The sequence below is a fragment of the Scomber scombrus genome, chromosome 16 (genome assembly GCF_963691925.1).
Source record: "Scomber scombrus chromosome 16, fScoSco1.1, whole genome shotgun sequence".
Taxonomy (NCBI): Eukaryota; Metazoa; Chordata; class Actinopteri; order Scombriformes; family Scombridae; genus Scomber; species Scomber scombrus.
Window position 1 is genome coordinate 16,688,736 of NC_084985.1, and position 16,854 is coordinate 16,705,589.

At 40.9% G+C, this 16,854-nt stretch overlaps 2 protein-coding genes across 2 annotated transcripts in view; both read right to left on the reverse strand.

Annotated features, from left to right (window-relative positions):
- Nucleotides 1-6,564, reverse strand: part of elmo1 (engulfment and cell motility 1 (ced-12 homolog, C. elegans)) — a 101,281-nt gene extending 94,717 nt beyond the window's left edge. The window contains exon 1 of the mRNA XM_062436595.1: nucleotides 6,522-6,564. The gene's annotated coding sequence lies outside the window, so the exon portion shown is untranslated. The remainder of the gene's footprint in view (nucleotides 1-6,521) is intronic.
- Nucleotides 6,565-10,440: 3,876 nt separating this feature from the next.
- Nucleotides 10,441-16,622, reverse strand: rp9 (RP9 pre-mRNA splicing factor). Its single transcript, XM_062435775.1, has 6 exons — nucleotides 16,381-16,622; nucleotides 16,145-16,175; nucleotides 15,901-16,030; nucleotides 13,655-13,746; nucleotides 13,090-13,151; nucleotides 10,441-11,386 (listed from the first exon to the last, which is right to left on the reverse strand). Exons 1-6 carry the CDS (start codon nucleotides 16,524-16,526, stop codon nucleotides 11,170-11,172), a joined length of 678 nt encoding a protein of 225 aa, XP_062291759.1. The 5' UTR covers nucleotides 16,527-16,622; the 3' UTR covers nucleotides 10,441-11,169.
- Between the last annotated feature and the right edge of the window lie 232 nt (nucleotides 16,623-16,854).

The following is a 16,854-nucleotide window of genomic DNA, read 5'->3' on the forward strand; positions in this document are numbered from 1 at the left end:
ATCTATGACACACACACTTTATGGAGTTAACAAATTAATTGGTTCTTTGTTGTTGTTGTTGTTATTTTTTTGTTATGTTTTGGGTTTAAAAAACAATTATTATTAATCTGATATACCAGACTGTCCAAACTTGTTCCAACCAATCAAGAGCACATTATTCAACCAATCAACTGTCAGAAGACTGAGATCAATTGATTCAATGAGTTAAGCTTGATGTGCTATTGTTTGGTTGGAATGAAAACCAGCAGCCACATGTCTCTTTATGGAATAGTTTGGACTTGCCTGTGATACACAGTTCTACTGTCTAACGAAAAATGTTGCTTACTGGATTGTCTCACAACCTCTTAATGTAACAGACTGAAACAGATTTTAAATAGTTACTAAAAAACGTTGTAGGATGCATATTGTTTGATAAAAAGGATAATGAAATGGGAAGGGTTCCAATTCATGCTGTTCATTCATTGCAGGCTTCCAACACTCTCTGCAACTGTAAAGCTTTCTCTTTGTTGTTGGTGAAATGTTCTCAACTATACTCTAAATAAAGAACAGAGAGAAGTCCATGGAGGCAGACCTTTGATTAGACCCCAGCTTTTACATGTGACTCATGGCTCAAACATACGCACACAAACATATAAAACACACACGCAAAAGGTAGCAGCTAAGATCAGTCAGACCTTTTCCTCACTTGGGAAAAAAAGCTTCCTTTAATCTCTACCTTCTGTCTCTCTTTGTAGTGCTCTGCTGTATGTTGTAATACTGGATATGAGAGACTGAACTGACCACAGCCAGTGTCCACTCTGATCCCTGAGTACTAAACCATAACCTCTGTACTCAAAAAAAAAAAACGTGTGTGTGCAGCCCAGGTAACATGATGGTGAAATCACATGTTACTTGGGCTGAGGCACTTCTGTATAGGGATGCCACAGTCCTGCTATTTCTCTCCTGATATCAAATTCTGATACTTCAACTCAGGATATGTGCCGATACAGAGTACTGATCCGGTGCCTCCTTCCCAAATGACTTACTTAACTCACTTAAGTACTTAAAAGTCTGTCTGCATCCCAGCTGGACTAAATGAATGTAACTGATAGCAGGAAACCCTGATTTTCAATATCACTGACACAGAAACTATTTTAAGTGCATGAGTTATGTCATTGACGATAATACTGGATCTATTTAAAAAGGTCAGTATACTGATCCGCAGATTGCATTAGTATCAAATGGGTGCTTCCCTGCAGTACTTCAGTGTGATGCTAATTGTGTTTTGTTGCTCAATTTCTTGATAAAATATAATATTTGTCATGTTGTTGATCAATCAGAAAAAGCATATCAATGAGATCATGTTTTTCATACAATAAAAATGACACACAGTACTTTTACCTTTACTGTTAATGTCTATGCATGTAAAGTTTATTTTTTCCTGTAATCTCCATTATAATACAAGAACATTATCTAAACAAGTTGTGAGTAATTCCTTCAGGCTAAATCTGCTGTGTTTACAGGAAGTGTTCACAAAGGGCTCTAAAAGACAACCAGAGAGCCCTCAGGCACTTTTTGATTTTACAGGGGGCAGCAGGGAACCCTCGAGGACTTATCAGGAACACTCGTCCAAGTCTGTGAGTCTGTCAGGGCAGACACTGGGACTGCACTCAAGTACTCTCTATAAAAAGTGGCAATCCTGCCAATACTTTTATATCAGTTATAAAATGAATGGGGGAAAAAAACTGGACTGTGACGTTTAACATTTTTCTTCCCCAGCATCCAAGCTCCCTCAGGCACAAAACATATGCTCCAGGGGACGGGATACTTACACACACACAGACACGTACACACACAGATTTCACAAAAGTCACTCTCCACTCCTTCCATGGCTCTAACATCAAACAGAAAACGTATTACCACATCAGGCTAAAACCGACACCATGAACTAATGGTGCAATATTTTCAGTAAATACCAAAAGTCAAGTGCACACTTTGGGGAGAAGAGTGCAGAAAACTACGACACCTCTACTGTATCACACCCGATGAAGATAGTAGCGGGCGAGTCTGTCAGGAAGTGCACATCATAGAGCCTAAAGGGATTCACACTCACACCTCTGATCTCTTCCAAGCCATTAACATCATTAAGCAGTGATGTGTGTGTCTGTGATCGAGCTTTGGTAGACCGCCTGATCGTATTTTCAGGGACAGAAAGAATGAAAGAAAAAAAGGTTACAGATGTATGGATGAGTGAGGCATGCAGAGTATGCATGAATGGGTTTACTGATGGATAGATCAAGTGATGGATAGGTAGGGGAGCGTGACAGCAACCATCCATATATGAACAGAAACATGGACATTAAATGATGACCCATGGTATCACACACCAACCAAAGGGCTGAGCGACACACATAAGTGCATAAATGCACGCATACATCCACATACACAAGGGAAGAGCTATAACAGGGCTGTAGAACAAAAGAAAAGAACCGGTTTAGCGCTTGGGTTATACTGACATACCAGCATGCAGCTATTGTGAAAACGACGCAGATAAGCTTTGGAAAAAGATAAAAACTGACACAGCAGCGAGGCACTGTAAGTGCAAATCTCTGCAGCACATGTGCACGCATGGCATAAATCATACACTGTATGACTTAAACACCCGTGACACATTCGCACCATCCTTCTACAGCAGCTGCATACACTCCAGAAGACCCTTCCACCCGCTCACAACTGGACAATCCTTACAGAGCACCCACCTACTAATGTACAATCTGCTCACTGTCAGCTCACACAGCTGTAGTGCGGATATACTGTTAGACTGAGAGACTATCTACCCATTTACCCTACTGGGTCAGTAGGCTGAGAGGTTCTTAGCTAAGGGATGCTAAATACCACAAGAGCAAGAGAGCTGGCTAACCCCTCGCTCCATATTTACAGAGCTCTGCGGCACTACCACAGCTGGAATGCAGCGGGCAGAGCGAGCATGCAGAGGGAACCGTATCAGTTTCTGGGTCATCTAGGGCTGCTTCACTCCATATGAAGTCTAGACTTTGACTGCAAAACATGCCTGCAGATGCTCCTGATTCATATTCTAAGAATGGATGGACTCTGTGCCAGGGAAGCAAAACTTATAGTTATAGAAGCACAAGGTAAAAGGTTGTAATACATTGATGAGTGTATTCCCTTACGCAACTGCTAAGAGATCAGAGTTCATCATAAAACAATACATTTTTCCATCAGTTTGTCTTATTTACTGAGTTTTTCTCTCAAGTCAAAGAGCTTCTTGGCTCTGAATTTCCCCTGAGGCAACAATAAGCAAACTAAAGAGCAGAAACATGGCAGCAGTACTTACGAGATCTCTTCTCACCCACCTATGTCTGACTGACTGTCTGTCTGTCTGCCACCTTCCCATCGCACCTTCAGTACCTACCTGCTGTTTTAATTAACTCCATACCACAGGGAGCAATTATGCAAGGCAAAATTCATCTCATTTGAAGCTGGAAATTAATCTAACCTCAAGCTTCCTAAGGACAGGTGCACCAATGTATTACTGCCAGTGAGCACACCAGTACATTAAAATGCTAAGGTGTTTTTTTTAAATAAAAGGACACTCAGTGGCTGTTAGGACAAAAAGACATGAAAAAGACATGGAGAAACAGGAAACTTTGAGCCCTGAAGTTTTTGGTGTTGCTTCAATGCTGCAACTCTGAGATTTCTCGAGAAAAATGGGGAAATGAGTTCATTAAGATGGACAGATAGCTAGCCGGGCATACATCAAGGAGAAAACAATTTACATACCTCCATTTTCCTCAGGGAGTGAGAACACAGAGGGAGAAAGTAAGCATTGGGGGATGTGAGGGCAGCAATGTGAGAGCTGGCAAATGAGAAGAAAGTGCGAGACATTGGGAGAGAGAGAGAGAAGCAAAAGATGAGAGAGAGACAGTGAGACAGCATGTGTGAGAAAGCAAGTGTAAGAAAGAGAGTAAGCTAATGAGAGAAAAGATAACAAGCTGCATGAGAGGAAGTTGGGAGGGCGGGGGGCACTGTCAGGCGAGAGGAGAGAGAGACACTGATTGCACTTCAGGAGGTGTGAGGACGCCAAACAGTAAGCAGTGTCAAACACATACACGCCAGGATCTCACATGTGATGCAACTCAATAAGCGAGGCCAGGCACCCATCCTCTCCTTAATTTTTTTTTTTTAAACAGTAGAGCTCACTCAGAGCTGCCTCTTACCGCTAATCTGATTTCCTGGATTATGTTTCAGTATTTAAAACAAAAGACCAAAGCACTGAAGTTTAATTCTGTCAATTTATTTGGGTTATGACTTACAGTGCAAGTCCAGGCCGCTGTGTTTTACCTTCTCACTTTTCATTTGCAACACTCCATTTCTATAGCCAAATTATAAGACCCTGAAGGGATAAAGAAATATTTATTTGGGCAAGGCGGCTAACTAGGAATGGAGATTTGCTGTGGCTAATAAAACTTGTTTTCGCATGTGTGTGCATTCCTTTTGACATATAGGTCCCTCAGGTGACTGTTAATGCTTCTGGTACACTTTAGTTATGAAACAGACAGCAACTGGCCAAAGCTGCGGACATGCTGAACTTAACATACCGGTTTAATGGAATAGTGCAAGTTAGTGGTTTGTACTAAAGTATGAGTTTAAAATTGCATTCCTTGACGGCTAAAGCTGCGCCAGACCTGCTCGAAAACCAAAGAACATCAATCTCTAACCCGCTATCAACCGCAGTCACACAGACACACATATGCACATATAGGCCAAAACCTCACGAAGAAAACTCAGGATCTCTCAGTTCAAGTAAGTTTCCCTGATAGAGACTCAGATTTCACATGAAATGATACTTCCTCCTGGACAACTAGAGAACCAGACCACAACATTCTCCTTCAGTGACACTCACAGAAACTTGAAACAGGCATCCTGTGGATACCTTGTAGTCAAGCTCTATTTGAGTGGCTTTACATGTCCTTTTAGCATCTAGGCCATGTTTGCCTGTGTTTATCGTCAAGTTGACACGATGGCACCGGCATTTGCGTGGCTCCATCACAACAGGGATGTCTTCAGCGGCTAACAGGGCATGTAAATGGGCTCTCACTCTATCAGAAACCGCCTCAAGGGGCAGAGGGACCGAGACAAGACGACAGCGTGGCCCCTGGGCTAAGCCACAGCTCAAGCGAGGTGGAGAGAGCTGAGACATGCTGTGTGCCAGAGACCGGATGCTGTTGTAGCCAATTACTGGCTGCTGAGTGATCACTGAGGAAATGCGGAGCAGTGGTTCTTAAAGAGGGATCACAGACCGACACGGCACCTTTTGGCACATAAAAGGGACGACTGTCAAAAAGAAATGTTTCGGTTCATCGTTAAGACATTTCCGGGATTCTGTAAAAAGAAAAGAGCAAAACACTTCTAGAGCATACTTGTGCTCTAAAGGTTACAATCATTGACCATTCATTCACAACATCCCCAGTTTAGCCTTTGTTGCTTGTCATTTTTGTACTACATTTTATATCTACTGTCTAACAAAAAGGAATCAAAACTGGCCAACGCCAACACCCCATTTCAATTCATTTCATGTCATTTCTTCAGTTTAAAGGGTCACAAGCCACCCACTAAAGTTTGGGAAACACTTAACACACGTGAATCGGGGGTTATATGAAAACTTTTGGGGCCCCCTGATGTATGCTTGAGGGAAAATATCAAAGTACTGGACCTTAAATCTCACCCCTTTAAGTCACTTTACATTGCATTACATTTCCTCCAGTGAATGAGCACTTTTAGAGGCTGCCAGATGATAATGCATCTTTGTTTTTCCATCTTATGGAGGAGAGTCAAGATGCTGTCTAGCTTTTCTCTCTCCCCTCTTTCCTAATCACAGGCCCTCGATGTGGCCAGCATGCTGGGCTGGAGTTAGACACCACACACCATTAAAGTAGCTCTTTAATTAGCAGTGAGGGAAAACGGAGGCTTCTATAAACGCACCACTTTTTTGTCTCTCTCTCTCTCTTTGCATGAAGCGAACAGCATGCTCAGGAGCAGGAGCAGGAGCCAGCCTCGGCTTCTTCTTCACTGTACAGCTGCCTGCTGCAAACACGCAACTTGCAGCTTTTTTTTCAACCGCACTTGTTCCCCCAAAAAACAGAACTAACAGAGCAGGGTGAATGAATTTTCTGCCACTTTAATTTCTCACAGCAGTTCAATGTGTGAAAGCGGAGTGAGCTGCGATGCTGTTATCAGACACGCATGTCAATAAAACTGAACAGCGCCCAAAAGCTGCTGAGGCCACTTCTTCACAAAAGTCAAAGACAGACGTGCAGATATGGAGAAAAAGGACACAAGAGGGGAGAACACGGTATTATCTCGCCTACAATGTAACACAGACAGGCGCCTTGAGGCAAAGCAGCGACTCCCAAACACCGTCAATCCTCAACATTTAGCGCTACACACGCGAAGGAAGTGAAGCCGATTCACTGCTCAACATTTCTGCAAGAAAAGGAAGAAAAAAACATGCTTTCACAAACCTGACGAAGCGAGGACACTTCTTCCACTACAGTGCTGGTGTCCGGAGTTTGTGTGTGTGTGTGTGTGTTTGTGTGTTTTCTCTCCCTCTCTCTCTCTCCCTCCTCTGTCGTAGAGATAGTGCTGATGTTTCCACTTCCTCTTTTCTTCTGCCGTCTGCTGGCTGGCTCTGTGATGCCAGACAGAGGATGCATGCATAGGAGCAGAGCTGCACTCACTGTTTGGAGTGTGACTGCTGACATTTCATCACATGTAAAACAAAAGAGAGAGAGACAAAAACATTTTTTTTTAAATAAAAAAATAAAAAAGCAATAGGCTACTGATATGATCTCAGTTCTGAAGTTTACCATATTTCCATCCTCTCTATATTCATTTACAATCTGATTTTCTTAGTAAGTAGTAGCCCAGTTATACTTTTTGGATCAGTTATAATGTTTATATTTCCTCCAATTCATGTTTAAATTATGTCCAACCTGCACACCAAAAAAAGTGTGAATTTTTAAGATATTTTCCACATATAAAGGGTTTCGACTGAGATTATTTTCATCACTGATTCATCTATAAAGTGAATTCAGGGAGGAATGTTTCCTAAAGCTGTTTTATTTTCAAACCAGCTGTCCAAAATCCAAACTATTTAATTTAATATTACACAATGCCAACAATAGAAGCAAATCCTCACCAAATGTCATCAAATGTTTGGCTTTTTTTTTTTATTTAAAAACTTTTAAAAGAATAACTGATTATCAGACTAGTTGATTATTTTTCTATCGATCAACTAATCAATAAGTCGACCGATCATTGCAGCTCTAAATCTATAGCCAGGCTTCATTACACTTGTTTAGTTTAGCTGGTTGAAATGATTCTTATTTATTGTGACAGCTGACCTACGTCTCTGAATATTTGGGATAAATGGAAGGGCAAGTCAAACATAAAAACTCATAAGAGAAATACAAGGCAGAATGAAGCAAGAAAAAAAAGCTTAAATAAAACAGAGAAACAGAGGAATGAAAACATTCAAACTCTTCCAAAAACTAGTGCAAGTCTTTCAAAACATGTCATCATTCTGAGAGAAATCCAGAAAAAACACATCTATTATATCACAATTTACTCTCTGCAGTTTGCAGTGGTGAAAGTACTGTTAAGACTGGATCTAGTGGTTTTAACCTCAAATCCAAACACGATTTAAAGGTTAAATGTGTACTAGTTAACATATTACTTGAGTAAATGAATATATAGGCTTCAAGAAAGGTTAAAGATGTTTAACAACTGTCATCATCACGTACACACTCAACTGAAGGGTTGCACAAATTTGATTTGAAAAATTAAATAAGTGTCCTCCATTCAATCTTTATTATGTAAATGTTACTCAGGTTTTTATTGACTTGTCTGACTGACTCAAAGCTCCTCTGGTGAAAAGTTTTGCCTTCGGCAACCTGACAAATGAACACAACTAAATGATGAGGACTTAGAAGAGATTATAAATGAACAAACACATTTTAAACTGAGGGAATCTACATCTTTTCCCTCCATGATGGGTGAAACAAAAGCGTGGCTGCCTCCAATCCTGCAGGAGGGGAAGACAAAGAAGAACAATGACTTCAATAATTCATGGTTATTGAATACTCTCTGGCCTCCACACACACACACACACACACACACACACACACACACACACACACACACACACATGATTATGACCTTCTAATGTTACATTATGTCTGGAACCATTTTGATACAGCTCAGCAGTAGTCCCAGACAACATGATGCTATAGTTCCAGGCAGATATGGACCCATATCATAGACTACTGCAGCTCTGGGCCACATGAGGCCACTTCCCTTTGATTTTGTGATTACAGCCTGTTTCTGATATTAAACCTGGAGTCTGTGTATGTGTTTTGTGTGTGAGGGAGGGGGGAGAGAGAATAGTGTGTGGCAGCTCATCCTTGTCTCCGCTCAGCAGGAGCAGCAGGAGGAATAAAGGATTAATAAAGGAGCCCCCGTCCCCATCGAAAAAATAATTTGGAGCGACACACCCAGCTGAAATCTCTCAGTCCCTCTTTCTGTTTGTTTTCCTCTGGGTGAAAAACAATGGATGCAAAGCGTTGCCTATTTAAATGACAGCCTGTGTGCTGAAGTAAATTGTTGATTTGACTGCATACTTGCACTGCAAAGGCAAACAGAAAACAAACTGATGTGACTGATGTGACTGTGTGATAATTCAGAGGAGCAGGAAACAAGTGTTTTGGGGGAGTATGGATAGTATGAAGACTTGGTTCAATTGATTCTTTGTTTTAAGGATGATAGGTTGCATTAGATTGGAGTGGCGGCAGACTATACATAACAAATACTAAACACCACTTTACTGTATGTTCCCATATGTTTTACCATCAAGTTATGGTGACTTTTACATTTCCTATACGTAAGCTTCAGAGTAGTGACAGAAGATGTAATCCCTTTATCTGAGACAGCAGAGGCGGCAGAGCGGTTTTAGCCAGTCCATTTGGTTTTAAAGTACTGCACGATACATCCAATAAAATGCAGACTCACTATGCAGCACGATGCACCTCTGCATCCAATAAAATGCAGAGTCACTTTCTTTTTAGTTTGCATCTCACTTATGGTTTCTTTTGTCCATGGACTCCAGTTGTCAGCTTTTACCTGCTTGTGTGAGTCACTTGGATTTGAACACATCCTGTTTCACAACCACTGGCTGAGCCTCTTCGCAGCTGCACATCTGGTGTGAAGATGATATCACATCACCAAAGAAAAAAATAAAAGCTAATGCTCCTGCGTTGTTCCCTTCTGGCAAACATGATTACTATTCATGAGTTAAGTGCAGTGCTATAGTCGTCAAGTTTTCATTATCTAGTTCTCTGCAAATGTGCTGCGCTTCTTCTAACATAATTTGCACAATGAGTCCAGCCTGGCACTCAATCTGACCTGTCCCTTGTCCAAGAAGACAGAATGCTTCAATAAAGCCTCTCTCCGCTGACCAAAATTCTCTTCTCGACGTGGCACAACCTCCCTCTGAGCTGCTCCTGTGACTGAATCTCATCTGGGAGATTCATTGCGCTACTCAGACACACACACAGAGAGAGAGAGGGGAAGAGAGAGACAAGTCAACGTGGAACAGACTGTTTCAATGAAGCTGATTTATCTCAGGTTATTGGTCAAAGCATCAGAGAAAGAATGAGAGAAAGAAACAGAGTTGCTTGGGAGAGCAGATGAAAGAAGAGAAAACAAACAAAGAAAGCTCTCAGTCAGGAGCTTAAATGCTCTCGTGGACATATAATCTGTCACTCTTTGATGGAATTGCAATTTCTCACACAAACACATAAGACTCCCTACAGCGTTCAAGCTATTTGGAAATCCTAAGACACAAATCTAAATGGAAATCTAGTTTGCTTGTTTCCTGTGGGTTTACTGTAATTGTCTCTCTATCAGGGTCATTAGAAAGAGGGAATGTTTCTGGTTTATTTCCACTGGGATTCCTTTTCAAAAATGTTCAGCTCATGAAGGAGTGAAGCACCACACTTCCTTAGATGTGGCCTACAGGGCGTCTATACTGTGATCTGCTAACTTTTAGCGTAACAGTTTGAGAACACGATGTGATGAGTTGTTGACAGCAAGCCTCGGCACAGAGGGAGGATCGCTCCGCATTATGTAGGTTACGTGCTGTGAAATGATTTTTGAGAAACACTCTCTGAAGTATCCTCAGAAGCAAGCAGATCAAAGGAAAAATGTTCTTCGCCTCATAGGAAGGTCACTTCAGTGGTGTGCCATGTACCTTTTAATGATCAGACTTCCGTGTGTGGGGTTTCACTGCACTATTCTCCAAAGATTAACATGGAAAACAGTGTTATACACATTAACGCATCTTTGTTTTTGCGATTTAGAGAAGGGTAAACATGGAAGAAAAGAGCCATCTTTATTCTCAGAATAAGGGAACACATTCACATACATTCTTTTCCCCCGTCTCTGTGGCTTTTTCAGAGCAAATAAGCATATTCCAACCTCAAATCATTCCAGATATTTATGTACAGTCACAAGCATTCAAACATTCTGGACTTGTGTGGAAAACAAACTCTAACTTCACTCCAACTGTATCTGGACTTTTTTTCCCCTCCTCTCTGCGTCTCTACAATCAAAGTATTGAATACCAGCAAAATGATGGGGGTACAAAAATATGGTGGAAAATACAATCTCTTAATGACACACTGTATTTGCTGACATGCTATCTTATTAGACCTGTAAAAGAAAAGTAGCTCATTTCATATCACTTTGGATCCCCATGCAGCTAATGATTTTCAAACACACATATGCACCAAGGCACATGTACACACATTTACTTAAGCAGCGATTCCATATGACCCTGTAATGTATGATGTAACAGAGGGGACGTAAATGGAAGTTGCCACCCTCGACCAAATGAAACAGCTGCGTTAAGTCATGCACAGTTTAAACTCTGTGCATACTTTACATAGTTTCAACCTGCAGAGAGAAAGCTTAAAGGTCTCCTGTGTACAGTTCTTAATGTTGTACTCTGCAGCTCACTTGCTCTCCTGTGTAAGAGCTACCTTTGCTGCTACTTCATAAACAGTCTCTTACTACGTTTAAAGCACATAGTTTCCATACATGAGAGCTACAAACTCAGTTTGAATCTGAGCAGTCACTGGTTTTGGAGGACCTGTGCTTTCGCTTCCTTTTCCGCTTCTTCTTGTCTTTTTTCTTTTTGTCCTTCCCCTTTTTCCTCTTTTTGCTGCGAAGGTGGTCAGACGATGAGGAGGATGAAGTGGAGGAGCTGTCTGAATCGGAGGAGGAAGAGGAGGAAGTGGTGTCCTGGAGTAGCTGCTGCAGCTGTTGGATCCTTGACACAGGATGGGCAGGGAGGAGAGGGGGAAGAAGAGATGAGGATATGGGATTAGAGTCAAGTACAGAGAGGAGAAGGCAACTGATGCCATATCGGATGCCGGCTTTGGCAAGCATCTTATGCGTCCTTGAGAGAGATGCTGTCTTTGTCCTGTTGACGACATTTCTGGACTGTGGAGTTAGCAAAGTGCCTACTTGTGTTGCACATTTCCAGTAATTGCTAGCAGTGCCCAAGTGCCCGTTAAAACTGCAGCTGTGGAGGATTGTCAGAACACACTGGGATGCGCCTGGATAATGGGGGCATCCTGTCACTAAAACACACGGCTCGAGCTCAGATGACTTTTTAAAATGTTATCTTCACAAGGAGCTAACATAGAATGAACAATTAATGCTGTGTAACTTTCACCTAAACCTTAACAGAATGAGACACTTACAAAGAGGTTTGTTTCACGGTCAATAAATTAAATTAAGATATTCATTTAATAATTAATGTGCAAGTACAAGGAGGAGAAGTCTGTACACTCTCTATGCTTCTAAGTGGACAGGAGACGAGTCAATGCTAAAGACAGTTAGATGAACATCTGGTGAATGGCACAAGAACAGAAACTGCAGGTGACACCAGCTGCTACCTAACTAGGTCAGCTGAATGTCTCTTTTTTTAGGATGGAAAATTAAAGCATCAACACATGACAGAATAACCACACAGCTCAATGAAATTTAAAAAAAAAAAAATTCAAAAAGGAAGGAAAAGAGAGATATTTGATGCACTGGAGGTCCCTGGAGTGGGAGCCCTTTAATTAGCTCAGAAAATTGAGGGACACACTGAGCATGTAATGACATCGGTTTTTGAAGACCTTCAGACACTGTTAGCTATTCTGCCATTAAAGGAATTCTCTGAGAGGAAGGTTGACTCTTGTGAAATGTCCATCAGACCTCCTTTTAGTGTGATGGATAACACGAAGCGTGATGTTCATCTGTACACTTGAGATTTCACGCTACTCCTTAAAGCATATCTAGTGCTCTGACTGAACTCTTCAAAAAAAAAACTCTTCATAACCTACAGCTCAATTTTGAAAAATGTCTCTCCTCTCAGCTCAGACTCTTAGTTTCTTCAAGTGCACTTTAAAGATTAATAAACATGCAGATACCTCTAGTAACAAGTTCATTTATGAAACCTCAATTAGCTCTTCTTTAATTGATGCATGACTTGCAACACAACGCTGTATGTGCAAATGGAAAGTAAAGATCATCAGAGGAGGTTGGGCTGTTAACAGTTCCCTTTCAAAGAAGATGTCTGAATTAATGTGGCACAGATACACAACTAAGACTTCAAAGCGCCACTGGCCTTTCAATAACCTTTTTGTAATGTATGCAAAATGCTGCTCTGTGCACACACGTGTGCACACACACACACACCTTGGGCGGGCTTTCTTCATGAACAAATCTTAGCTTCAAACATCCTGGTGTCAGACACTACTCGCTAGAAACTGGCACAGAGAATTAGCCACCACAAGAGCATTTCCCGGTCAGCTGAGACTGTCTCACTCCTCTGAGGGAAAACAGGCAAAAACTGCAAGTTCTCAAGTGAGTGTTCCAACTCTCTATTAAAGCTTAAAAATTATTCTTAAAAGAAATTATAGCAAAGCATACAAATGATGAAAGGGTTTGCATGTCTCAAGAAAAAAAAATCAATGAATATACCTTGTCTCTTTTTCATTCCTTTTGTTTTCTCGAATTAGGTCGTACATCGGGTCTTCGTGCGCCTAAAAGATAATAACATAATCTGTGATTAGGAATTGTGAAGAAAGCAGGAGAACAGCATACACACGCACAAAAAGTGTTGCCAATTTTCATATTAGATCCAGGAAAATACCCCAGCTCAACACATTCCTACCATTGCATTGCTTTTAGTGTTGTGTCAGCTTTTTTTTTTTTTTTTTTTCTTAAATCCTCCTTGTGACAATGCAAGGTAGGAAAATATGATACAGTTGCATTTATGGTAATCATTGCAGAGGCTGAGTGTTTCTGCAGTACCTATTGTTCCACTGCAGGCACTCTGTGAAGAAATCTGCTGCCCACATGTTTCTCTGTAAACTAAAATGTGTCCCGGCCCGCTCGTTAACACCAAACACAAACTGTCTCAGTCGCAGCTCCTTGACCTCAGAAAACCCAACCTACATTCTTAAAATGGAGTTCATTAATTGATTTCTTCTCTAAATAACTACAAGAGTGCTTTTTTCTTTTTCTGAGTAGATAATAAACTCACCACTCTGAACTGCTCCAGTTTCTGGTTGCCTTTGATGAAAAAAGGACACTCTCTATCTCCTGTCCGGTGGCCATAGCGTTTGCACCTCCAGCCTGCAGCAGAGGCAACAATTGTCAATGTGTGAACTTGGGGAAAATGGACGCCCAATGTGACAGGGAGAAGGTGGGAGATTTGCCATGATATAGATAAAACATGGGTGTGAAAGTGCAGTTCTGACTTTAAGAAAAGTGGTCTGACAAAATAATCTTAACTTAGTTTTCCAGAGCCTTTAGCCACACCATGCGACCTTTAACAGCAAACAAAATAGTGCATTCAGTTGTCATACATGACAATGGACAAGTGAAGAAGTTGGAAAAAGCTACTAAGGAGGTCTCTAGTTGAGATTATTTTGTCAAATTTGGCCATATTTGCTTGGTATGCAGGGTTTTTATTCACTGTGTTTTGTCAAACCACCCACAGACCAATCTTTCTTTTCCTTTCCTGTCCTTTTGTTTGGACATAAACATACCAATAATAGCAACTTACAGTCACACTTTCAAACAAGGAAAAAAAAGCAGCCCCTGCAGTGCTGTGTTGCAATGTGTATGACTGCTTATAAAAGCCAGGACATCTCAAATAAATCAGAAACAGCACCCATGTTTGTCTCACTGGAATGAAGAATGTGTCAAAATTTCACCCTGTTTTAATGTTTTACACATTAAGAGGAAGTGTGGCTGCCATGAATAAGCTCCTAACCTTCCTAAAAGTGAGGCCACACAAATTCTCTGTTTATCTTTCACAGGCAGTTACATACTCAGTACTTTAATGTCCATCTCATTCACTGAGAAGTGTCTCCCTTTCCTAAAACAGGATGATATATTCAAACATTTTCTCAAAGGTTTAAGCAGAGCAAGACAGATTCTGCAGAACAAATGCCAACTTGTGGAGGAGCCCTGAGTGTATGAGAGTGTGTGTGTGTGTGTGTGTGTGTGTGTGTGTGTGCTGACTCGAGTCCCTGGCTGTTCACACAGCATGAAAATGAGTGGGATGAAGGAATGAATGGACACTGAATATAATTACAGTTTTGTTTGACTAAAAGGACAGAAGGTAATATCCACAACACCATCATTAATCTCCAGCTTGTCATGTTTGTCAGAAAAACAACACAGATAGATGGTGTTAATTGTCCAGTTCTTGAGGTTACATGTATCACCTATCAAGACTGCTGCCCACTCGTGGTGGAGTTTTACTCCCACCTACAGTTCTTGAACTATAAGTGCTGCTGTTACCTCTACAACTAAAGATAAACTTTTTTTTTTTAAATGGTGTAACTCAGAAATGTAGTGGCATACGTTAAGACTAAAATCTTGACTTGTCCACTACGGGTGGAGGAGCTTATAGCTAAAGCTGGCAGTAGTGGTCTGATGGTGCTGACTGAAACTACAGCACAATCCACTGTTGCACCAGTCTCACTTGTAAATTATGTCTGACAGCCTGCAAACATAAGAGTGACAGCTAATATTACAGCAGGAAAGAAGAATTTTGAAAATTACATTGATGACTTTTGCATACCTTCTATTGCTTTTTTTGTGGAAACTAAAATCCTACTTTTGAAGACCTTTCTAGAACTGCATATACTGTGATAATGTATTTTACTACTCACAAAAAACAGCTACTTTTTGCTAGTGCTAGTACTGAATTTAAGATTTAAAACACATAACTGTATCCAGAATTAGTTAAGAACTTGAATTTAAATAATTTTAGATAGATTAGTGCATGTAGAGACTTGCAAAACCCTGTCTACTGTGTAGCACTGATTGTATGAAACTTAATAACAAAACCACAAGTCAGACAGCATTGCCAAAAGGTATTTTAAGATGATTAAAAGTATGAGAAGAATAAAAGACCAATGTAAAATTTCACAAAATAATAATCTATAAGTGAGATTGTCGAACATGATAACACATGTTGAAGTATAACAGGTTTCCTTCTCTTTTACAAAAGTGAGTGGTAGAGATGAACTTCACCCCTTTAGTCTAAAACACAATATGTGCAATAAAGTTTATTCATTACTGTACATAACCACCTACTTAAGGTATATAAAGTTACATGTCAATTTTTTTCTTAGCATTCAAAATGTATCTCAGCACTCCGTCCACTCTTCACGTCTTTGCACTATTTGCTTCTAAATCTTTGCATATACATGTTGCTCTCTCTCTCAGCACAAACCCAGGCTCATATTGGTGGATGAGCATAACTGTACTCACACTGCATCACCTTCACCTCCTTCCCCAGGGGCATCCACAGCCCCCTGGTGGGGGCGTGTGCCAGGAAGCTCCTAGCCTCCTCATTTCCTGGCTCTGCAGGGATACAGTCCTCAGGTTTTTCCTCATGCTCCTGCAACAGCAACACTGTCACTTAATCTCAAAGACTCCTTTGCTATAACATGCACAGCACTTATAAAGAATGTTACTTTACATCCTGTGTACATTTTATGGAGAGAAATGTTACCTTTATAAGTCCTGGTGGAGGTTTCTCATAGCTGCATTTAGGAAACATAAGACAATAGTGTGAAACTAAACTTACAGATGTAATGAACGCCATTTCAAACTTAGCTGTCACCCTCCTAAACTTTGCTGACTTAGATCAAGTAGCAAGTTACTGGGCTACAATTTAAGTCACATTTATAATTCATGCATAAGTTTGCCGGCTTTAACACCACAACTCTCACTAATAACCGTACTCACAACGTCTCGACGTGTTTCAGCTTTTGGACTTCTTGGTTGAGTTTTTTCGCGTGTGTCTTGACTTTGTCCAGGTCATGTTTTGATGATTTGTGTTTCTTGTGTTCTCGTCTTTCCTCCTTCTCTTTTGCCCGCTTCCTGTCCGACATTGTCCTGATATCGGAGGACCGTCATTAATTTATAAATAATGATGCGTTCAAAGCTAATTTGGTGAGTGAAAAACGGGCAGCGACTCGCTAGCCTGCTAACTAGCAAACATTGCTGTGTGCTGCTGTACTTCCTGTGCAGCCTGGTTGGTTAGTTAAAGTCCAGCTCCACCTGCAGGACAGAAGCGGCATTACATGAACTGCCTCTGCACTGTTTTCAGGTTTTTGATGTTTGTTTGAAGCTTAAGGTTGCTCCAAAAACGCCAAAACACATGATGCATATGATTGTTTATATGGTTACTGTTTATATTGTATTTTATTATGTACATGA